This window comes from Natator depressus, chromosome 7, assembly GCF_965152275.1.
Source record: "Natator depressus isolate rNatDep1 chromosome 7, rNatDep2.hap1, whole genome shotgun sequence".
Lineage (NCBI taxonomy): Eukaryota > Metazoa > Chordata > Testudines > Cheloniidae > Natator > Natator depressus.
Window position 1 is genome coordinate 58,245,875 of NC_134240.1, and position 23,909 is coordinate 58,269,783.

The 23,909-nt window shown below is 46.7% G+C and overlaps 1 protein-coding gene across 1 annotated transcript in view; it reads left to right on the forward strand.

Moving 5' to 3' along the window:
• The window catches only part of WDFY4 (WDFY family member 4), a 228,012-nt gene that overhangs the window by 129,647 nt on the left and 74,456 nt on the right, over positions 1–23,909 (forward strand). Inside the window, exons 40-47 of the mRNA XM_074959629.1 lie at positions 916–993; positions 2,091–2,294; positions 5,238–5,274; positions 6,764–6,930; positions 17,552–17,700; positions 20,122–20,242; positions 22,104–22,189; positions 23,322–23,384. Of these exons, the coding sequence (XP_074815730.1) occupies positions 916–993; positions 2,091–2,294; positions 5,238–5,274; positions 6,764–6,930; positions 17,552–17,700; positions 20,122–20,242; positions 22,104–22,189; positions 23,322–23,384 (905 nt within the window). The remainder of the gene's footprint in view (positions 1–915; positions 994–2,090; positions 2,295–5,237; positions 5,275–6,763; positions 6,931–17,551; positions 17,701–20,121; positions 20,243–22,103; positions 22,190–23,321; positions 23,385–23,909) is intronic.

A 23,909-nucleotide genomic window follows, 5' to 3' on the forward strand; every position in this document is an offset into this window, starting at 1 on the left:
TCTACACTGCTCTAACGCAGGTTTGAGCCTGAGCCCCATTTCCATCCACACACTGATCAGTTTGACTCAAGCCAGGGAGTACTCAGGACCCACCTCCGAAGACCCTGCTGGAGGGAGAGGGGGGTCAGAGCCTGACTCCTACTTTCCAAGGCTGTGTAGACACACCACTAGAGTTAAATTTTCAAAAGCACCTAAGTGACTTAGGAGTCCAAGTCCCATATTCAGAAGTGATTTAGGAGTCTGAGTCCTATTGACTATCCATGAGACCTGGGCTTCTGCTTGCCTAAATCACTTTTGATAATAGATGGAGCCTCCTAAATCACTTAGGCACTTTTCCGGCTATTGTCCTTAAACTCTCAATTGGCCATCTGTAAAATGGGGATAATAATCCTTCCCTTGTCTGTCCCATCTATTTAGACTGTAAACTGTTTGGGTCAGGAACTCTCTGTTATTGGGTGGATGTACAGCGCCTAGCACGTTAACCTCAGCTGGGGTTTCTCGGTGCTGCAGGAATAGAAAAAATATTTCTAATCTTGCACTATTCCTGTGCTGTTATCTCATTCATTTAAACAAAGGAAGCCTGAATACTGGTTTGTGTATAAATGTTGCCTTATTTGCTCTACTTTCTTTCTCCTTCTAAATAATTCCAGGGCCAGCACATGTGTTGAGTTCATGGATATATTGGGCTCACTCAGGGTTCCTTTCATTGCTCTGCTCTCATGGGCTGTAAACAGAAGAACTCCTGTCATCACCCCATCATTCTGCTTTCAGGAGAGTTCCCCAAACCCACCTGCTCTACATTCATAAAATCCCAAGTGACCAACGGTTGCTTAACTCTGCTTCTGACCCACCACCAAACCTGTGCATGCAGTGCCTGTTACTGAGCATTGCAATGTCTTCTGGTGTTTCCTCCAGGGCTTTGTGTCATGTATGGAAAAGTACAGAAGGAGTGGGCAGGAGCTGTATGCATCTTTGTACAAAGATCATGTACAGGTAAGGGATTGAAGATCTCATAGTTTGTTTCCATCGTGAAGATGACATTTTTTAACTTCTCAGGCTGTCCAGTCAATGCAATGTTGTGTCAGAGGTGAGATGTTGTCCCTACTGTATATACAGCCTGCAGAGTGCGTGGTGAAAAATTCTGGCTCATAACTGGCTGAAAACAGTCATGTGATGAGTCAGTAATTTTATATTTACCTCCTGTGTGAGTAACAGTACTGTGGAGTAGCATCAATCACCAATCAGATTGCACATCCCCAGGTCTGTCCTCATTTCCACTGGAGTAATTTAAAGACTAGTCCAGATTTACTTCGGTGCAAAAGTGTGAGTGAGAATTTGGCTGTGTTTCCTGATTGGCTCTTCAGCTGTCAATAATAGTTTTCATGGAACTCAGCCTTACAGACAGTTAAATCCCACATGCAACTCTTTGCTTCCTGATTGGCTCCTCAGAGCTCAGTAAGCGCTTTATGCCCTGGAATTCTAATCTCATCTCCCCTCAGAACGGTCGTTTAAAACAAAACCCAATCTGGGTATACTTCAATTCATGGCCACAATGGAGAGATTTCCAGCTATTTCTGATGAGACATTCAGAATGTTTGTAAAGGTATGGATACTGCCTGTGTTTTGGTGAATATCAACATTTGCTGTCACTGGAGATGCACACTGAGCAGGACAAGCACAGGTGCATAAACTCTGATGTTCATCTCAGACAATGTCAATATCTGTTTTTTCATGTTATTTAATATTTTATTGCAAAATCGTTTTGTGTTTCCTATTTTACTTGGTGACTATTTGTAATGTTGGGTTAAATATATCTGGTTGAGTATTGCTATTCAGTGAAATGTAAATGGTTCCATGTGGTTCCAAGAGTTCCAGTATTTAGACTTGATCATGTAGAGTTCAGTGAGGGTCACTACCTGCTGGATTGGCAACACTCCTTCCTGCCGTGTCTGGGGTTTCCATGGAGGGTTCCATCCCAATCCCAACTCATCGGGGTCATTAGATCCATTGAGATTGCAGAGATAGAACAGCTGCGGGTGGTCTGGGAAAGTGGAGCGTGATGGAGTGATGCGAGTGATCCTTTCCTACAGATGCTGCAGTGTGGTTACAGCAAAGCGGCAAAAGATTGGGCCACACTGGAGGAGCAGCTGTTCACCAGAGGGGGCCCGTGGGGAGCCGTATCGGGGTTGTCAGCCCCACGGTGGGGTCTCGATGGGTACGAAGGGCCTGAACGGATGCGGAAGAGGATTCAGTTCGAGAGGGCCCATGGGGCAGTGATGCGAATGAGAAGCGAGGTAACAAGCTTTTGGATGTGGTGTGCAAATTCTCTTTCTTCCTTTCCCCCTGGAATAACCCACAAATAACACTCTATGCATGTGGCTTTTTAATCCTCTCCGCCCAACTAGTCCTCCTTTCCTAATCCCATTGTCTTGACTCACTGGGCCATGGTCCTCGAGGTTGGAAACTGTAGTGGTCCCTCGCTCTCAAGTGGGGAGGGAGGCCACTCCACCTCTCTGTATTAGGCAATAACTTTTGAGCTTGGGCCTCACTGCCGGGGTCGAGCCGCACGCAGTCTGTAGTTTGGTAGCGTGCTAGCAGGGGTAAACCAGCAGGAACAGTTTAGCCCTCTTGACCCCTTGGGTGAGGCAGGGCAAGGCAGTCAGCAGTCTTTATCCCGCAGCCTCTTGGCTGGGGTGGAAAGCAATTAAGAGTTCGGGCTCTTGCCCTTTGGCACGGGGCCCAGGAAGGAGCAGGCTTTAGCCTCAGCTTGTAGGCTTAAGGCAGCCAGCAAACACACAGTCTAAGGCCTCAGGTAGGGGTGAGCACCCAAACAGTCTAGTGTCCTAGCATGACAGGCGGTAGACTTATACAGGCCTCCTGGCCTAGGGTGGGGATGCTGCCTCCCAAGGGGTGGGATGGCAGGAGGAGGAGGACGCCAGCCTGCCCGACTCCACTGCGTCCCAGCCCAGGGCCTCACAGTGGCAGCAGGCCCACTGACGGGGGTGGGAGAGAGAGCAAAGGGGGCAATTGCCCAGGGGCCTGGGTGATTTAAAAGGGCCCAGGGCCCCCTGGCCACTGCTGCGGTAGCAGTGGCTGGGCGCCCCGGGCCCTTTTAAATTGTCTGGGCAGGCCGCTGGGCTCCTAAGCGTGCACAGGGTGGTACCAGCGGCAGTAAAGGCAGCCGGGTGGGCATGTGAAAGCCCTAGCCGTGTCAGAAGAGCGTGCCCAGCAGCGCAGCCGGCAGCAGCTCACTGGGCACCAGCCGGCACAGGCGCAGCACCGCACACAGACACACACAATTCAGTGAATGCCATTGTCACTTCACATATTTGTATCTTAAAAAAATATTTAGCAATATTCAGGAAGGCATCTTTGGCTATGATGTTTTCAGGCAGTTCAGTAAATCACTATAAATAAGATTGGTCTCCGTCCAAAGATACAAAGCCCCACATTCAGCACATGCATACAAATGACTTTTCCTCTCAAGATCAGATAAAGTCCAATATTTTTCATAGCAATGAAAATTTGTGTTGCATGTTTTATTTCAACTTCCTTTTCCATAGCATATGTACTGTATGTGATCCTTCATATACTATAAAGAATTAATTTCATACCAGGTAATTGAAGGCTGCTATCAAATCCCCCCTCTTTCTTCTCTTCTGCAGACTAAATAAGGCCAGTTCCCTCAGCCTCTCCTCATAAGTCATGTGCCCCGGCCCCCTAATCATTTTCGTTGCCCTCCACTGGACTCTCTCCAATTTCATTCCATAATGTATTTATTTAATTTAAATATATAATTCAAAATAACAAATTCTACATCTTATATTTAGGCTCACAATTTGTTTAACACTGGTGCTGTAACTGGAAAAAAAAAGTTAACTACATCAAGCATCGCCACAACTTACGTATATTGGGTTCTAAGGTGTTAGCAATAGGATAAAAAGTAGTGTCGTAAACCTCAGCCATCCCTTTCTAGGGGGCCCATTGACTGTTCTGCCCCGAGGCCCGGAATTGCTGTCGGTGGGCCTGAGTGGCAGAGAGGTCAGTGAGGATCCAGCCGCAACACGCTGACCTAGGGTCAGTCAGCCAGCAATTTAGCCGGACAGTCGTTGGCTGCCCCAGGGCTACTTCCTACCTCCCTAGGGTTTGGTACCTCTCTAATCTCCCGGTCCTCTGGATCCTCTGGGTACACAGCGGATGGCAGTCCCGGCAACTCCTCTTCAAGGTCAGCCTCCTCTGGGGGCAGGTGCTGCAGAGCACAGATTCAGCTCCTAGGTGCTGCAGCAAAGTGGAGGAGTCCTTCTCCTTTCCTGACTCCCGCTCAACTGAGTTGCGGGGCCCTTCTTTTATACTTCCTGTCATTCTCCCCCCACACCCCCAACATACTTCGGGTAAGGGGGGCAGGACAGGTTTGGCTCCACCCACCAGGGGGAGTGTAGTGGTCCCTTGCTCTCAAATTCGGAAAGAGGCCACTCCGCCTCTCTACAGAAACCCATTGAGATTAGCCATTTTTGAGGGGCTTACGCGAGGTTGCTACATGTTTAGTAGTGGTGGAATGATTGGTAGGCACTATATGGAATGGTATGCACACTCCGGCCTAGTGAGATCTTACAATTAGACAGGTTTTCTTTCTCTCTGCAGTATCCCAGAATTATAGCATGCCCTCCTGGTGGCATTTTGTATCCTGAAGTCCAGTGTAGAGAAGGTTACTCTGCCACCGCAGGCTTCAGTGCATCAGACTGACCATCCTGCAGGACCTGGACAGTGATTAAATGAGTCTTGCTTGTGGAATGAGAGCAGTCTGAGTCAGGTGTCCAACTGTCTTATCTAGTCTTATGTCACTGCCCATCACTGTAGGATTTGAGATCCAGCTCCTATCCTCAAGAAGCAGAAGGACTTAGCCTGAGTATCTCAGAATATTCACTTCTCCTGTCTTTGTGATTTACAAATGGAGCTCCAATTCTGCAGCCCTTCCATAGAGTAGAATATGACTTTGTCCTGGCATTGGCACTGTTCAGGAGTCAGCAATGAGGTCCTGCTTTTAGGAAGAGTGTGGGCTTTTCCCCTTTGACTGTAGCGCATGAATGTTCATTTTTATGTTGTTTTGGTCATTTGGGATCCCCTCCGAGGCATTCTTTGCAGCTCAGCTCTGAGTCTGCAATCTGTGCCATAGCTTGGTGTTGGGGTATGTTGTCAGCCTGTGTATTCCATTCTAGTGATGGCTGTTTTCTTTTCAGGTTCACCAAGCTACCCCAATTCACGGAGAAAATCAAGGTAACATTTAAACTGATTCATAGACGAAAATGAGCTCATAGGTCCAAACTTTGAGCTGAAGTAAGCAGATGTGACTCCAGGTCTAAATTTGGCCCGGGGATTATAATATGGTGGCAAGTCTAGTCTACTGCTCTCTAAAGTGATCTGAATTTTTTAGGGTAAAATTGAAGGTATCATTACACATAGCACTTAACCAGATGCTGATTTCATTACTGTCTTGTGGCCAGTGGGAGAAAGAAGAAGCCAGAAACCGACCCTAAAATCAAAGATTTAGGCACCTCACAGAGAGGACTGGAAAGCACTTGCCTTTAAGGGGTGTGTGTTCAGCAGATTAACTGTTGTTTGCTGAATGTTTACCTTCTACAGCAGCACCTTCTGTGTTGCACCCACTACTTCTCCATCCTCTGCTGCGTGCCATGAGACACCCTTTTAAGATATCGTTTGAAAGGAAATGAACAGGGCACTAATTGGCTCAGGGAATGATAATAGGAGATTGTGACTTTCAAAGAGCTGGAGAAAAAATGGGGGTAAAAATCCCAATTTTTTTTTTTGACTTTTCAAAGTTATTTCTGTTTCCCTGGATTCAAAATGGAGCCCTTTTTTTCATTTGTTTCTAAACTGTCGACATTTTTTCCAAATTTTTCTTTCCCTAAGTTTTGGTTTTTCAGTCAATACAGGAGATGTTTGGATAAATTTTTTTGCGAAAAATGAAACAGTGTGAAAAAGTCACTGAAAATTTTGTTTTAGGAAGAAAGGCTGTTTTTGGGGTGTAAAAATTTTTGGTTTGATACATTTCAGCTTCCCGTGTCGCTGCATTGGGGCAAACCTTTAGGGTAGGTTGGTGAAACTGTTATTATTAAGTATGTTTATTATGGTAGGGCCTAGGTACCAACAGAGAACGGGGCCCCTTTGTGCTAGGCACTGTACAGCGTACTAAGTAGTCACTACCCTGAGGGGCTTACAGTCTAAATAGAGAAGGCAGACGAAAGGTAGGGGAAAGGGATGCAACATACCCACAGATCATGTCTGCACTGCATGCGTGTCTGCACAGCACTACCTGAACTCCCAACGTTCTGTTGCAGCATGTGCTGGGCTCCGTGAGTGTCCCCAGGATATTACAATTACCAGTTCTTCCTAGTTTCATCTGAGCAGCCTCTTGTTTGATTTTTTTTTAAGTACTTCCGGTATCAGCCAGAGCTAGTACAAACATGGAAATAAACATGTTTTTTTCAGTATTTTCCAGTCTTCAACTATTATCGGAGCTCAGTTTGAGTTATGGTTGAATGCTGGGGCCAGTTCCTAGTTAGTCCTTCCCTAGCAATTAACAGATTTCACTTCTCTCTTGCCTAGTTTAACCATTGTGGGGAGTGGGGTTTGGCAAATAAATAATGCCATTTCCCAAGGCAGAACAGATTGGGTGAAAGTCTAATGTTGCTGTTTGTGGCATCCGGCTGCCACTAAAACTGTGATCTCCTTTATATTGATGTAGAAGAGCTGATGCTAAATGGAGCAGAAAGGAAGATGGATGAGAGGGGAATGGATTGTAACCAGCTGACATTCTTCCCTGCCCTACATGAAAGTTTCCACTCAGAAGACTTCTTGGAACTGTGTGTGGAAAGACAAATTATCCTGCAGGAGTTTGCTGAGAGGGAAAAGGTACCGTCTGACAAACCGGGAAGATCTTTTGTGGCAGGAGGCACTTTGTGGTGGAGCTGGGAATGGACGGTGGGTGTTAGGGGACTTGGGAAGAGTCTATAATGGCACCATTGTTGTTGTTCTTTTATTTGTATTCCTGGGAGTACCCACAATTTGCTAGACACTGTCCAGATAGGAAGACATGTTCCTGAAGTGCACACGAGGTTGTAAGGTCTTTGGTTCTTTTTGTTCTGTCTCTGTACAATGCCTAGCACAGAGGGGTCCTGGGCCATGATTGGGGTTCCTAGGGGCTACCACAATACAGATAATAATAATAATTAAAATCAGCATTTACCCTGGTGGGTTATTTATTTGACTTTCCCCTTGTACTTCAAGGCCCTGAAAGAGCAAATATCACATTAAATTTAACCACCAGGGGCAATAAAAACTGACTGTAGTTTTTGGTGGCACTGCTGGAAATCTATTCCCATACCTTCAGCAAGGAGATTAGTGGCCCATGTCTAGGGGGTCAGGGAAGGTTTCCAACAGCTGGGAGATAGGATGGGTCAGCATTCGCTCCAGACATACTACATTCAAGGTTCCTAAGATTCCGCCCCAATTCCGCCCTGCCAGAAATCTTTCCCAGTCCCCAGTGCAGTGCCCTGCACTTGACTCGCTTCCCGGCTGCCTTGGGACATGCCAGTTCTGTACAGGCAACACTTCATTGCTGCCATAACTGCTGTTTGAAATGATGGTCAAATCGCTGTCACTTTTCTTCTCTGCTGCTCCAAGAGGAGATGCCTTTAATGCCCTCAGCCAGCCCTCCCCTGCCCTTCCCCCTCCCCCAGGTGCGCTGGAGCAGACTCCTACTCTCTGAGCGTGCACACAGCCTCCCTGTCCCCTCCCTGACTGTGTCCCACACCTGGCCATATCAGTGCTGGTGCCTCCTGGATCCCACTCTTACCATGCTGCCCTTCCCCATGATGCCTCCTAGGATTGGGGAGAGGACAGGACCCAGCAGTGTGGCCCATGCACTAGACATAAGGAGTCCCAGCAAGGGGCAGGTGAGGCAGAATTGGCTCCTTCCAGTAGCCCCAACCTACCCTCCGCCACAATCAGAGACCCTCACTTCTCCCCATCGGATGATTCCCACGATAGCCACCGTCAAACCCTAAGAGAAGGGCTAGTTCTTGGTGTGGGAAAGAGATAGGGATTAGCCATTTTCCACGGAGTTCTGAGAGACCCATACACGTTTAGTAGCTATGGCCTTATTTTCTGCCACTTTGCCCTATACATGCTTCTTTCCAGTGGGTCCTTTCCTGGTGTTTGGCCCTTCAGTGTGGGAAGCCCAGCAGTTTGCGTCCATCTAACAGTGAAAGCCACTCGTGAAAAATATGATTTTATATTCTCTGTGATTAAAATGTTCCACTTTGGAGGCTCTATATGGATATAGATTAGAGTTGGCTGGGAATTTGCCGCTGGAATGATTTTCTGATGGAAAACATCCTTTTCACACCTTCAAAACTTCCCTGGGGAGCATTTCAGTTTTACTGAAAAAAGGCTCGTTTTCCATCAAGACAGTTGAAACTATGGCTCCCCGGCTGCCCACCTGGGAGAAAGTGAAGTTGATGACAGCCTTCCAGTTTGGTTCTTCTGAAACTGAACTTTTCTGGAAATCCCTTCCCCTGCAAGAAATCAGTTTTGACTTTTCATCCTCATTCGGGGTGTAAAAATGTTCAAAACAGAAGAATTTTCTGTGGGAAGGGATTTTCCATTTGCTGGCCAGCTCTAACAGAGAGAGAGAGAGAGAGAGAGCTTTTATTTTTTTGTATAGATTTTTGTGGCACTTTCCCAACAAACAGCAGTCATGTTCTGTCTCTCCAATGCGCTGCCTCCCCGTCCCATTTGAGCTGTAGGTACCATGTAAAACAAGGCACCATAATTAAACATTCCCCACCCCCAGCAGAAGGAGAAGGGGATGAAAATGTGAAACATGTTTTCCATGCCTGGTCCTAATCTCATTCGGAGGCTTCAGGCTCTCGCTCTCCTCCGTGTAACTCCACGGGAAGCCATCAGAAATGCCAGACGTTTTCCTCCAGCAGCAGTCACTACATTGCCAAACTGACAGAGTATTAAAAAAAGCAGTAGGGGGTGACATTAGCTGTCCTGTGCTCACTTAGTACGCGGCTGCCTCATGAGCTGTTTGCGCTCTAACCACGCAAGTGGAACTGGCTTACCTACCGTATTGCAGAGAGATGTCATGGCGATGCCTTGGCAGCTAGGAGATTGATTTGCTCCAGTGCAGGGATGCAGTGGCTCTGGAGAGCACTGAGTGTTTTATAACGTTACAAGGTTTTGTTGCTGTGGCACAACCAAAGAGAAACCTTTGTAACATTTTCAGTTACACAGCCTCACTTTACACACAGCGGCAAATTCTCTGCTGGTGTGTGACACCGCTGAAGTCAGTGACGTTACACTCATAGAGCATTTAGCTGCACTCACTGCAGCTGAGTAACACCGTCTGCTATCTGCTCGTGCCAACTCCACCTAGCCCCCGGCTGGCAGGCATTTGCTGTGTGCTGGGACCTGATCTGAAAGCCATATTTCCTGCACTGCCTAAGGATAAGATGTCTTTTGTGCCATCACTGTCACCTGCCCCCCTTGGGTGCACAGAGGAGGAGGTGGGTATAGGCCAGCCTGAATGCTCATGCACCCCTCTGAGCTGCTTGCGGAGACTGAGTCTGAATGCAAGGAGGCGAGAGCAGGCTCAATGCAGTGGCCACTTTCCCCTTAGCAAGAGAGGGGGGAGAGGCGGGTCAGTGGGGGACGTTTTTGTTGCACCCGCTTCCCTTTTCCTCTGATGTAAGTAGAGTCCCGCACAAGCGGGGAGTAGCTGCATCCTTTGGAGGGCTGCAGAAAATTGCTTGCCCCCTGTGAGTGCAGTGGGGAGCAGTGAAGGAATTTTGCCGCTGTCATTACCCAGGGCCAGGAGTTAGGTCACAGTCTCATCCTCACAACAGATGAAATTGGCACTATAGTTATAGAGGGGTGGGGTGGGGGCAAAGTGTAGGGTTTTTCTCTACGTTGGAGTAAGTGTGTGTAATGTGCTGGAATGTGTGTGTGTGTGTGTATCTAAATCTCTGTGCAAGGTGTGTAGGGAGGACGGAGCATTAGTCTGTGTGTGTATATACAGTACGCTGAGGCTGTGTGTAGATTGGCTGTGAGGGAAGCTGTGTGCATGGGAAAAGGCATGTTAGGTGGTGTGTAGGTTGGCTGTGAGGGAAGCTGTGTGTGTGGGACAAGGCATGTTAGGTGGTGTGTAGGTTGGCTGTGAGGGAAGCTGTGTGTGTGTGGGACAAGGCATGTTAGGTGGTGTGTGTATATACAGTACGCTGAGGCTGTGTGTAAGATGGCTGTGAGAGAAGGATATGTGTGTGCGACAGGGAGTGTTGTGCAAAATGTGCTTGTGCAGATTGCTTGGTTGATGCAAGAGAAACACGACGTGAACCCGCCCAGCCTGTTCTCCCTGGGCCAACCCTTTAATAACCCTGGCTCACCAGATGAGCAGGGGAGATTTGATTCTTGTACATGTGTCGGGTTCACATCTGCAGCCTGAGCCCCCCTGCTGCAGAATGTTTCCCTGCTCTCGGCAAGCGTTGGCTACTCATGCCAGGGTATTAATGTGTTGTTTGCGTGCCCAGACTGAGGAGGAGCAACAGCACAGGTTTGCTGACCAGGACAATCCAGGGGGTGGTTTCTCTTTGGTGGAGAGATTGTGAGTTTTGGAGGAAATAAGCCATCAACTGCCAGCGAGTTACCTGAGACCAGAAGCAAGTCAAGCACCAGTGAGTAATGTGTCTGGTTACCAAGAGGCCTACGGCCTAGCAGTGATGTAGCACCAGGCCCTTCCTTGAAAGGGGGCTGAAGGTGCCAAGGACAATAGAAGCAAGTAGCAGAAATCAGGGAGCTGGACACATAGTTGTAGAAAAGGAGCTAGTCAGTCAGGGCATCCCTTCTGGAGGGGAACTGCCGTGAGGTCATCGAGGGCACTAATACTTGGGGCAAATGGGGGGCTGGCCTGCATATGCTTCGATGCAGCCAGTGTTCCTAGGTACGCCAGCCCTGTCACAGGGACCTGCCAGTTCAGTGTGGTACTGACATGGGCAGTTTTCACAGGGGCACCATTATGAGCTACCACAGCACAGGGACACAGCTGTGGAGGGTTTGCACAGTGTTGAAGTACACTGGAGACAGGAAGCCGGAATAGTTATCAGAGCAGGGAATTGGAAAGGAAGATACCTAGGTTCAATCCCTGGTCTGGAGAAAGTCGGGTCTTGCCCCTTGCCTCAGTTTCCCCATCTGTAAAATGGGAATACCAATGGCCACCCACGTCTCAGGGAAGGGCGGGGTTGAGTGTTAATCAATGTGTGCAAAATACTTCGAGATCCTCAGATAGCAGGAGCCAGAGATGGGCAAAGTTTTTGTATGAACTTATTTTCTCCACTGTCAAATCAAGGCTGGCCCTGTGTGTGTCTTGCTGGGTTGGAGGGGGAGCCAGGAGACCCTTCCCCACCAGCACTGGTGCACAGCAGGTAGCTGGAGTCTGGGTGGCTGGGCTAATAGCGCAAAGGACAGGGATTCACTAGCTCGGGCAGAAATGCTCACCAGCTCAGCGTGCTAGCCAGGGCTCTGACAATGTAGAGGAGCACCAAGATGTGGTCCATGTTGCCACTCGTGGCCCCGAGAGGCATTTTGCCCTGTAGACTCTCCCTCCAGCACTGCAGTGGCTTGTGGAGCCATTCTTCGTCCCTGAATCTGCAGAGCTCCTCACAGACCCCAGATCTTGGACAGCCATCCTGAGTGACAGCCCTGGCTCTTAGCACAGCAGCCCCGTGAGTCTTACTCACAGCAAGAGTGGTCAAGGCTGAGGAGGAGTCGATAGCAAGACATCCAGCTAGGGGGATGTGGCCAAGGTTATTACCAAGTGGCTAAGGGGCATGAAGTCAAGGGAACTGGCTGGAGGGGAAATTTAAGGGCTCAGCTGGCTGGTTACAGGCACAGAAATCAAAGCTAGAGCATGGCCCCAGGTTTCTATGGCTGTATATGAGAATGGGACCTGGAATTGGGTGGGACAGGCACAACTATGTGTGTTTTGCAGGATGCTTTTTCCTCACCCCTGTGTACAACACCTTCCCTAACAGAACTGAGCAGTGCTGAGGAAGTCAGTCAAGCCAGACAGCATGCCCCCCTTAGGCCGTGGTTTCATTTCTACTGTGTGAGAGCAGTGCTGGGGGGGGGGGGGGGGATCCCAGCGACCATCAGTGCTGAACTTCCGTTACATTTTGTGTCCTGGGCTTTCCCGAGGACTCCCGTGTTACAAGGTGAATGGGAAGAGCTGTGTGCATGGGCGAGATCCTTCCCCAGGGTGGCTGCATTGACTTCAGTGGAGTCATGATGGCAGCAATTAATTTGGCAGAACCTCAGTACTTGTGATGGCTCACACACAGATGAACTTCAGACTAATGCCCCTAGTACTAAAGACGGGGTCAAATAGATTTCATTTCCTTTAGTGGTGGACGGATGAGGTGCTTGAAGCAGCCACATACCACTGTCCAGAGCTAGTAGGGCCTTAAATGGCCTACGACCTTCTTAACTGACAGAGCACCTTTCCCCATGCCATGCTGCCACAGCAGATGTGCTCCAGCTGGAGTTCTTTGGCATATAGGGGAAGGGAGCTGCTGGCAGGAGAGGTGGGCATTCACCTCCCTGCCTCTGAATTTGCTGTCCTTCTGGGCACAATGCAAAGCCTGTCTTTCTGAGCAGACCTCTGGGTCTGGATGAGTGAGGTCTATTTGGAAAATGTATAAGATGGGATTTGGATTTGCTCTGTAAAATATTTTGCCCCCCTGGTGTTGTGTGTGGGGTGTGTGGAGAACTCGTTGCTCTGATGGTTTTGTGGTGGTGTTTTTCTGGGGGTTTTTTTGTGTCATACTTTTAGCTGAGGGGAAAGGCCCACAGGGCCAGATTATTCCTTTGAAACCTATGGGAGTTAGACTAACCTGCTCTGGAGCTATTGAAAATCACATTGAGTGCCTATCTGACTCTAGGCTCCTAACTGGTTGAGCTGATGGTTGGAAAAGTGCCGTTCCATTGAAATGGATACTTGTTGTGGGTGGGTGTCCATTTGACAACATTTTGTTTTGGAAAAAACAAACAAACCCAAAAGGAAGGATTCTGAGACTGTCAGAACATCCTGCTTCAATATTTTTGGAATGGAATGTCTTGATTTTTGATTTTGAAACGTTTCATTTGACATGCATCTTCTCTTCATAAAAAAAAGTTGAAAAGTTGAAAATGAAATGTTTTGATTGAATGGAAAGAAATTTTTTCAAACCTTTTGTCTCCCTGGAAATTTAAAATTTTTGGCTTTTTGGTCCAATTTGGAATGAAAAAAAATTGAAATGCCAAATTCCCTGAGGCACAGAAATTCCAGTTCCTTACCAGCTCTACTGAAACACCTTTAAAAACTGGCCCCTGGACTCCCGGTTAGACATATGGGTGTTTGTTTAAATCCAAATAGATTCATTTAAAAAAAAAGTAGCAAACCTTTACCCTCTAGATGATATCTGCTCTAATTCCTTTCCTGCGTCTGAATGAGCGGAACAATCTGTAGTTGCCTTGCTTTAGGCAATACCTTAGAAGGTAATTATTCAATTATTTTATGTCACCTTTGCATCATTGATTAATGATTCTAGCAACCAGTGAACTCGATTCTGTTGTGAAAAAAAAGGGGAAGTTTATTTAATCTATGTTAATTTCAGGCTGGCTGGTACCTCATTAGATTGGGGCCCTGTAGGTACAGGAATGTCCCGATGGGTACACTTCTTCATTGTCAGATCTTTGTTACTCGGCGGGAATGAAATTTGCTCTGAGTTCAGACTGGGAAGAAATACCTCAGCCCAGGGCTTTGTTTATTTTTAACAACATGGATATATATTTTGCTGGAGGGCAGTGGTTGTTTTAAATGAAGTGGATTTAGCGTTAATGACAGGTATCGGATTGACAATGCAGGAGGCAGAGTGCTTCTGTTTATTCACAGCGCCAGCCCACATCTGAGAGAGATTCCCTACTGCCCCAGCCCCATCTTGGATGGTCTCCTCCAGGGGCCATTCCAAAACACCCCCATGAGCACCAGTAGGACCTAATATTGGGTGCATTTCCCCCATGACCACCACTAGGTATTGTGAATAGTTAGGTTGGGAATAGCTCGGAGGCCATAGGGCTGCGGCATTCCCACCATGCCACAAACCACTGGGGCAAGTCTGTTGGGCTGATCTTCTGCAGACTGAGCCCCCACCTTCACACCCTTCTGATTGTATCAGTTTGTAACAGAGCTCCAGGTGAGTCTAGTTTTTAACCCCATGTTGCCCACAGAGCTATGTCAGGGCCATGGAATGGACCACTCTTGAGGAGTTCCAACCCTTCTAACGCTGTTGCTCAGACCCTCCCAGGCTGGTTTTGCAGCTGATGACCCCTGCTGGCCTCTCCTCCTGTCCCATGCATGTCACACCTCCCAACTCTGACCAACACCAGTTGCAGCTCCTCCCCTGTGCTCTGCCAGCATGCTGCTTCCCACCTCTCCATCTGTCTTGTCTGCACTAGAAAGTTATACCATTTAAATATATCAGTGTAGTCATTCTGGTACAACCCTGAGTGTGGATGCAATTATACTAGTGTAAAGGTGACCTATACCTGTATAGCTACTCCCATACAGAAGGGAGAATAAACTAAGCGGATACAGTGCACCTTTATACTGGTATAACTGCAGCCACACTAGGTTTTTTAAATCCATACAACTAAATCAGTAACACATTTACCTACTGGACATAGCTGTACCAGCATAATTGTGGAATGGTAATTAAGACTCAAATCTTGAGCATACAGAAAGTGTGAGATACAAAGGTTGTATAATGTAATCAGTAGCTCCAGAGGTGGGTTGATAACAAGTTTTCCTGGCAAAGTGGTTCAGGACTGGGAGTTTTATAAAGTCTGTATCGGAGGAGGAAAGGGTTTGGGGTACTGGCTGTCCTGGGTGGAGTGAAGGGGTGGTAATTAGGTAAAGTAGCTATAACCTTGGCTTAGGCCAGCAGAGAGGAAAGGACTTCCATGAATGAGTCATATCTGAGAAAAAGGTATTGTTAGCCCTGTGTACCACTAACCTCATTCACCCCAGTGGCTGTGAGAGCCTCTCTTCCCAGCCTCAGACATCCAGATGAGAAAACCAGCCTCACAAAAGAAAGAGATGGTGTTAAAATGGCTTCTTGTTCAGTACTGGAATTCACCAGCTTTATGGTGTACCTCTCAAACAAACAGATAAACCAACCTGTGGAATAAAGGCTTTCAAATGAGAGAGGAGACCAACCCAGATGCTCACATTCCCTTTGGTGGTTGTGGGGAGAGGATCTTCACCCACCCATACAAATTTGGTTATGTGTTGAATCCAGAAATGGAAAGGGCCTTGTAACAGATTGCAGGGCCCCACACAGGAATGCTAGGCTCTTCCACCGACTCACCCTAATGTTTGGTGCTCAGAGCACCTTCAAAGATGCAGAGCTATTTATTCTCACTCATGGCTATGCTAGGTGGGTCCCAGGAATGTGTGTGTCTGAGGCTGAGGGAACTAGGTGTGGAGGCAGAGAGGTCCTGCAGGGAAAAACCTAGGTGTATCCAGGTTTAGGAGAGTCAGGTCTAATCTGTGTACCTTGTCCATATCAGGATGGGAATTCCATTGGCCTGCTGATACCAGTACTATTTCCAGGCCCATTCTGCATGTGGATGAAATCTTACAAACCAGTTTCATGACATTTGGGGCCAAGGAGGTGAAAATCTTGTAAGAGCTGATCTTGGGACACTGGACCCCAAATGGCAGAGGTTCTCCCCAAAACAGCTCTGAAGGTTTCTGAACATGTCCCGTCACCTACATCCATTTCAGGTCCAATTGCACTTTGTGCAGGCCGTCTCTCATTCAGGACGAGCTTGTGTTGCAAAATTTTGCAATCCAGATCTGGATTCCAGGCCTCCCGGAGTATGTGAGGTTGTGGGTCAGGGCTAGCTCTAGTAAAATTCCAGCATAGGTGCTGGAACTAGGGGTGCTGCCGCACCCACTGCCTTGAAGTGGTTTCCATCATATACAGGGTTTGCAGCTTGATTCAATGGCTCTCAGCACCCCCACTATACAAACTGTTCCAGCACCCCTGCAGTGGAGTGAATTGGTTCAGGAGGGGTACAAAACAAAACACAAAACTTTTGCCCTTTCTAGAACTGACCTCAAACCAAGGCATTTTAAATGTGATGAGACTGGAATCCCATAGATCCTGTGCTCCCTGACTTTCCATCCTGAGTTTGCTGGCTCAGCCGGCCATATAGCTTGGATAATATTGGGATAAATATCTGGAATATCAGCTGCTTTCCCAGTTCATTCATTGCTCCCTGGAATCCCACAGCAGTGCTTTTTGAGCTATGTATTTCACTGGGATCCAAACAGGAGTGTCTGGTTTTTCTGTAAGTGTGAATAAAGATCCTTTTACAAACAAAAAGGATTGATAACCTCAGCAGTACCCTGGGGGTTTTCTGTATGGAGTTCCCATCTGTGTGAATGGGTCTGTGTTTGTGTGTTAGTTAAAGAGGGTGCTAATTACCCTTTGCATCAGTGGGTCTTGGTCAGGTTCATGGTGGGGGTCACTGAAATCAGCTGGCCCCAAATCTGGGGACACGCAGAACCTCATTTTTTTGCCATAGCTCATTGCTCATGGCTCATTGCCTGTAGGTGCCCCACAAGAATTAATTTGACACGGAGGCTTTTCCCGCCGTGTTGCTGTTCGGAAACCTCATTTGGTTTGTCTGTCCGGTGTTCCTGCCAGGGCTCTGGGCACGTGGCGGGCCAAATGGCACCTTGGTGCTGACCATGACTTATTACCATCTGATTGCTGTTGGGAGGCCCGAGCGAAATGAATTGGTCTCAAGTCAACTCCCAGTGGGCAAGTATCCAGGCCACAGAAACCAGCACCACAACATGCACTACCTGCCCTGCTGATTGACCGTCCCAGGAGGGAGACCAATGAAGGAGTGAGCCAGGGAGACTCACTTCCCTTCTGATTCCCAGAGGGGAATCTGCAGGTTAGGGGTGAGGAACACTGGGGGAAGCTTGCATTGATGCATCTTGTGCCATAATTGTTCAGTGAATAAATAGAAGACTGCAGCCTTCAGACTATCCTTTCTGAAGCCTTCCACCAGCACATCTTTGTGTGTGTGTGTGTGTCCCCAGGTATAAATGCTGAGTTGGTTCATAGTGGAAGGATGGCCTCCTGGCTAAGGCTTTGACTCCTGTAGTTCAGAGGCTCATGAGATATACCTGTGTGACTGCGGGCAAGTCATTTCAACTCTCTGTGCCTTAGCTCCCCCTCTGTATCGTAGGGGTCACACTTCCCTGCCTCATAGGGGTGCTGTGAGGCTAGGTTAATGTTTACGAGATGCTCAGATGCTACAGCCGGGGGGCCTGATTGGTAACTAGATAAGCAGTGTACAGTACAGGCGAAGTGTATTACCATGTGCTGGCTACATCTCTTCCTTCCTTCCACGTTAGGTTACATTTAGATACTCCGTGGTGATTGTGCAAGGACACCTGGCATCAGAAGGGGTGCTTCTCCTTGGCAGAGAACACTTTTACATCTGCGAGCACTTTGTCCTCTCCCAGTTTGAAGAGGTTTATTGCACCAAGCACTGCTTGTCCAGGTGAGTCATTCTTCCCTTCCTGCGGGCACGCTTGGCCAAGCTCAGAAGTGACGCATCCGGCCTTTGGGAACCTTTGACTTCAGAGAGCTGCACAGGGTGTGCATCAGCGCCAAGTATGGCCCACTGTGCTCTCCTTCCGGCTACAAAGGTGCTTCTAATCTTTAAGGAGGGGCAAATGGCCAAAGGGGCTGGAGGTTCTGGTCAGTGTGGAGAAGCACCCCAAAATCAGGATGCTGCTCCAAATGTGGCCTGAGACAGGGCTTCTGGAGCTGGATGCTACCATTGCTTCCTGCTTTTGATCCATCTGGAATGGCTCATGGGAACCCACTTTCTCATGTCTGGTCCCAGCTGGAGTCCAGAAAAAGCAAGGCAGCTGCAAAAATGGAACTGGGTGAGAAAAATGGACCAAACCTTTGTGAGGCCTGAAGGCTCAGCTTGAGCTTTGAGTAAAGGTTCATGATGGGGGAGGAGAGGGTCTGATTTTATCCAAATCACTCCTGCTATTCTTAATAATAGCACCCCCATCCATGGGCTGAAGGTGAGACAGACCTGTGACAGAGAGACCAACCGGCAGGACGAGAGGCGTGTGAGCCAGGGCTACAATACAGACTGAAGGTTCCTGCACAGCCCCCGCAGCTGTGACCCTTCTGAGAGAGGTTGGCAGCTAGCCACAGCACGATCTCTTCCCGTGCTTCTAGCCCAGTAAGGCAGAGGACTCTCTACGTAATACAGTGCAGTAAGGTATTGACTCAGGAATAAACCCCCTGACCACATCTGGATCCAGGGAAAGGAGGAATGGACAGCAAGGAGAGAATCCTAAAAGGAAGGACTTTGGAGTCCTGCAAACAGCCACAAATGAGTTCTGTTGGGAGCTGCTCAGGGACCACATTCCAGTGTCTGCGTCCACACCCAACCTTGGGGCAGCATGGAAAGACACCCTCGCTTATTTCAGATGCCTCAACAGGACATAAAGCCAAGGATAGTGCCTCAAGTACCTGGATTACATGGGGCCAGATTGCGATACCCTTGCTCCTGTTGAATAGACACTACTCATGGCACAAGTAAGATTATTGCAATCAATGGCACTACTTGACAAGAAGGTACTTATTGCTCAGTGTGAGTAAGAATATCACAGACTGAGCTGAAGGGTTTATACCAGCACTGGACTTCCACCTTCAGCTGTATTGATCTTTACCTGCTTATCAGTAACAAGCATTTTCCAAACATCGTTTGGAGTGAGGAGTACTTAGCAATTAGAGTTGTTTTACTGGATATGGCTATTATTTATATTACAGCACCACCCAAAATGTGCTAAGCATTTCGAGAGAAATAGGAAGACAGCCCTATTACAGATGGAAATTATTCTCTTTTTCTTGTGTCTTTAAGTGTTGTTGGTTCTTCATCTCTCCCATCTTTTATTCATATGGAACATTCTTTAGAAGAGTCTTTTGCTTCACTGGTTGAAAAGTTCCTATTTGTTTCTCCAAGGCCGAAAGGATCATAATTAATACTTGGCACACTGACACCATTTTTATGATTCTTGTTTTATTGAAAATGGGTTTGTAGGCTGGCTTTCTGCTCATGCTCTGTGGATGCATATGGGTGTGTTTGTGCTCCGAGTCCACTGGGAAGTGAGTGACTCATTGTTTTTACTCATTGACCCTGCATCGATGGTCACTGCTTTACATCCAGTTCCTACCGGATCAAATGTTAGTGATCGGATGAGTCCGTATGATTAGATGAATCAAATAGGGACCAGATCGGCTTCTGGGAAAACACTGTCTCATGCTTTCACTGGATTTCTTTTAAAGGACGTGATCATTTTGGACCTGATTATTGTACCTGTTCTCACACTGAGTAGTATGTGAAGACCCTTTCAAGTCAATAGGACTATCTGAGAAGTAAGGTACTACCAAATGCGGGTAAAGATATCACAGTGCAGCCCTTTGTGGTCAACAACATCCCCTGGCCATGGCTCTACTTCATCCAGACCTCCATCTCCTCCCACCTCGACTACTGCAAATCCTTTCTCTGCGGACTTTTTGTGTGTAACCGCTTTTCAGACAGTGTGTACAGAATGCTGCTGCTGTCCACTTGCATGTCCCAAAAATCATGATCACACCAAACGCACCTTCATGCTCCACTAGCTCCCTCTTTGTTTCAGGATCCAGTATGAAATTGCCTTCAGGGTGCTCGAAACCTTCCATGCTCTGGCTGACATCACAGACCTCCTAGGATACCAGGCTCTGTAGAAACGTACATAAAGCCATTTGTGCATGGATGGAGGATGCTCCTAGACTACGTGGTGGTGGCTGTATATAGGGTTATGCCTGAGGCTTCCCCCACATCCAGCATGTTTGTTGCAAAGACCTTGCTTGTTCTTGTCCATCTCAAACACATTTCTGTTTTTACCTCTTTCAGCATCACCGATCCATTTATTTTCAGCTTATGCCACAAAGAGCAGGGCATGGGAGATCAGGCATGTTCCCGTTACGCATACAGCGACATTAAAGAGATACATCTGATGCGCTTTCTTCTACAGGTAGGTGTCAATATGCCATGTTGTTTGGGAAACAGCTGCAAGAAAAGTGCTAAAATATGACCAGGAACCAGAGATGAACCCTACCTGCTAATAGTGGGGGTGGCTGGGGGGCGGGGGGCAGAGTGAGGGCAGCTAGCTTTAGCAGAGTTACTGAGCACGCTCAGTGCAAGCCAAACAGCATATCTGGGGGGGCTATGTGACCACCATGTCCCCCCCATGGCCTCTGCCAGAAACTATTTGCATTATAACGCCTCAGGATTGGACTTTCTCCGCCCCTACAGTACTGTTCTTGTCCCCATCTCTGCTTTGCTAGCAGTGGATGTTGGAAACTTCTGTTCCTGCTAGCCAAAGTGTTAGCCCTGTTATTCCAGTGTATGACTCCTCAGGAACTGAATCAGTATTACCAGGGAAGAATTGCTATGGAGACGTGTCGCTTATAATTCAGGTCAAGATTTTCAAAAATGGGTGCCTTAAATCAGTCCATTAAATCCTGATTTAAGCTCCTAAACAAGTGGACCCATTTTCCATAGTGCTCAGCTCCCATAGACACACAAGGAAGGAAAATACAGAGCTCAGTTGCTCCTACTCTTGCGGGATAACTTTTCAGACAGTGAACCTGAACTGCTACTAGAGCTGAGTGAATAATGGGTTTTTCCGTTTGGGGGACAACTCAAAAAATATGAAAAAAAAATTGGTTTGGTCTGAACTGAAACTGAATCGTTTCAGGGTTTTGGGTTTTTTTTTTTTTGTCAAAATGAAAAAATGCAAAAATAATTGAAGTAGAACGAATCATTTTGTGTGACCCAAAATGGATTCCCCCCCACACACTTTTCATTTACTTTTTTTGAGTGTTTTTCACCTATTTCTTTCAGTTAGCTACGTTTCTCAACAGAACCACATTCTGTTTCAGAATGTCAAAATGTTTTATTTTGACATCACTGAATTTTTTTTTTCAGACAAAACTACTAGCCAGCTTCAACCCGAATGCAGGAATACTTTTAGTGCCCCCCACCCCATGCATTTTTGGATAAATTTACTAGTCACCAAAAAAAAAAAAATCACTGGCTCCAGTCATTAGGGCTGCAACTCCTTTGCCTTTAGTAGAAATACATCAAGGTTGCCCATTCTGTTCAGTCTGTTTTAGGCTTGATCTTGCAATGAGAATCCCACCAGAAGTCCTTTCAGAATCAGACTCTTAACTTGCCATAGAGCATTTGTGAGTTGTTTATTACAATCACTGCTTTCCTATTGCCTCTTATCTTATACTTAGATTGTAAGCACTTGGGGGCAGGGGCTGTCTGTTCTGTGTGTGTACAGCACCTCGCACAGTGGGCTCGTAGGTGCTATTGCAGTGGAGATAATAAATAATATTAATGCTTTTAGTAGAGCAAGTGGGAAAAAACAAATTGATTTGGCCCAGCATAAATAATAGGTTTATAAACAAATTGTCAATATTTTCAGGGGAAGGGGGGCAAGGCAACTTTAATCACTTAAAGCTTCACTAAAGAATAGCATAATATCCACCCAGTTTGGAGGAGATGTCTCATAGGTTTTCCTTTGAGCTTGATTCAGAGTTTAGGAAGGGGTGAACTTTCTTGGTAAAAGACCTGTTTTAACTAGTCGATGGGCCAAAGGTTTGAAGTTTGCATTTGCTTCTTGAACTCTCTCCAGCCCATTGGATCTTGCATATTGGACTGGGAATATTGTGAAAGTCGCCCCCCGTGATCCCACCCACACAGAGCTCATTACAAAAATTGGCCCTTAGTGCTGAAAACCCTGTAAAATTGGGCAAATGATACGTTTCTCTCTGCTCAGCCCTTACACCAGGGGTCTTCATGGTGCAAATGGTTTATCCTTACAGGAGATCGCTTTGGAAATATTCTTCAAAAATGGCTATTCCAAGTTTCTCGTCTTCCATGACAGCGATAGGAATAAAGCCTTTAAGAGGTAATTACTGCTTAAGTCTGGCACATTAGCACCAAGGTCACAGCAGCTGGTATTGTGTTACACTTGTGGCATCATTCCCCCCCATTCACATGTGTCTCCCAAACAGCAACCCTAAGGGTTCACTCTAAAATTGCAGCTCCTGGGTCTTTGGATGGTTCCATGTAAGCAAGAAAAACATCATTCCTCCTGGCCAATGTCACTTTCCCCTTGCAGAGTTGTAATTTTTTTGGAGCATTACTTATGATTTTTTTCTCTTACTTATAATATTTGAAGTAGCATTAGGTACATAAGCTGAGTTTGGTTCTCTGGCCTTTACTTTAAATCTTTGGCATAAATAGAGCTGACATGACTTTTTAAACAGTCACGTTTTTGTCTAGGAGTGAAGGCTTTTCTTTTATAGCTGCCTTGTCCTGGTGGCGTTTTCCTTTGCTGACATTAGAGTACAAAGTGGATGATTTGCACATTGCTTTATATCAGCCACTTTAATTTAACCATGATGGTCTGGCAAAACTGCAACTCTGGTAATATCATTGGGTATAATTTGGCTGTCCTTACCAAGGCAAAATGCTCATGATGCAGAAATTCCCAAGTGAAATTCTGTGGCCTAGATTGATCATTATGATCATTTAATCTAGCTGATCAAAATGATCCCTTCTGGCCTTAAAATCTATGGATAGGCCCCAGTGGAACCTTGCCTAAGTAACAACTGCAGGTTTGGAACCATTTTTCCTATCTAAATTCACCTTGCTGTTTCAGTTAGATAGGGAAACCTGCCCTAAAATGCTGCATACTATATCCGTTGGCAATTAACCGGCAGCTAGATTCTACCCCAGAAGCAGCTGCATTTTAGTGATGGATGAAGTGCTTCTTATCTTTGTTGACTGAATATCAGTTCAAGACTCCGATTCAGGAAGCTCTTAAGCTGAAGTCCATCCCTATCCAGGACAGCATGTAAGTGCCTAGTTAACTAAATATGGCAGATGTTCCATTGACTTGAAGTGCTGTCCTGAATGTAAGGGGCCTCAGTTTGTAAAGTGCTTTGGCATCCTTGGGGATTAAACCTCAGTGATTATTACAGGTAATAATAACCAGTTTAAAGACCATGTTGATTTATTTTCTCATCTCTGTTTAGATTTTGTTCATTGCAACCTGTTTTGAAGGCAAAAGGAATAACTGAAGAGTCCCTGAATATAAGGTAATAAGCCGGAATCATTCCCAATCGTTCTGATATTTGTCTTCAATAAATGTAATTTTAGAAATAAGTTCTACTTTAACAAAGGACACTACAAATCAACATTTTTGTTCCCTTTAAAACCTATTTTGAGTGTTCAAAGGCATCCCAAAATCTCCCCAAAGCATTTGGCTGTAAAATATCTTCATTACAAAGGCATGAGGGATGCATTAAGTAGCTGTTATCCATAGTTAATTAATAATGATTATCTTCTTAATATGACTTTATTGGTAAACTCTTATGTGGATGGTTAGTGTGGGGAAGAACAGGGAACAGACAGTCAATGACGTGAGGTTAGAGAGCTAATCCATAATGCTGCTGCTGCATAATGGCCTCTTTAGTGGGCAGTTAGAGCAGACAGTGACAGATGTGCCTCATGCACAGTGATGCTGCAGAACCAACTATAATAGCTTCACAGTAGAGATCCCAATGTGCTGCCCCTTGCCAAGTGGGTTTATTTCCAAGCACGGTGATGTGACTGGGTGAGTA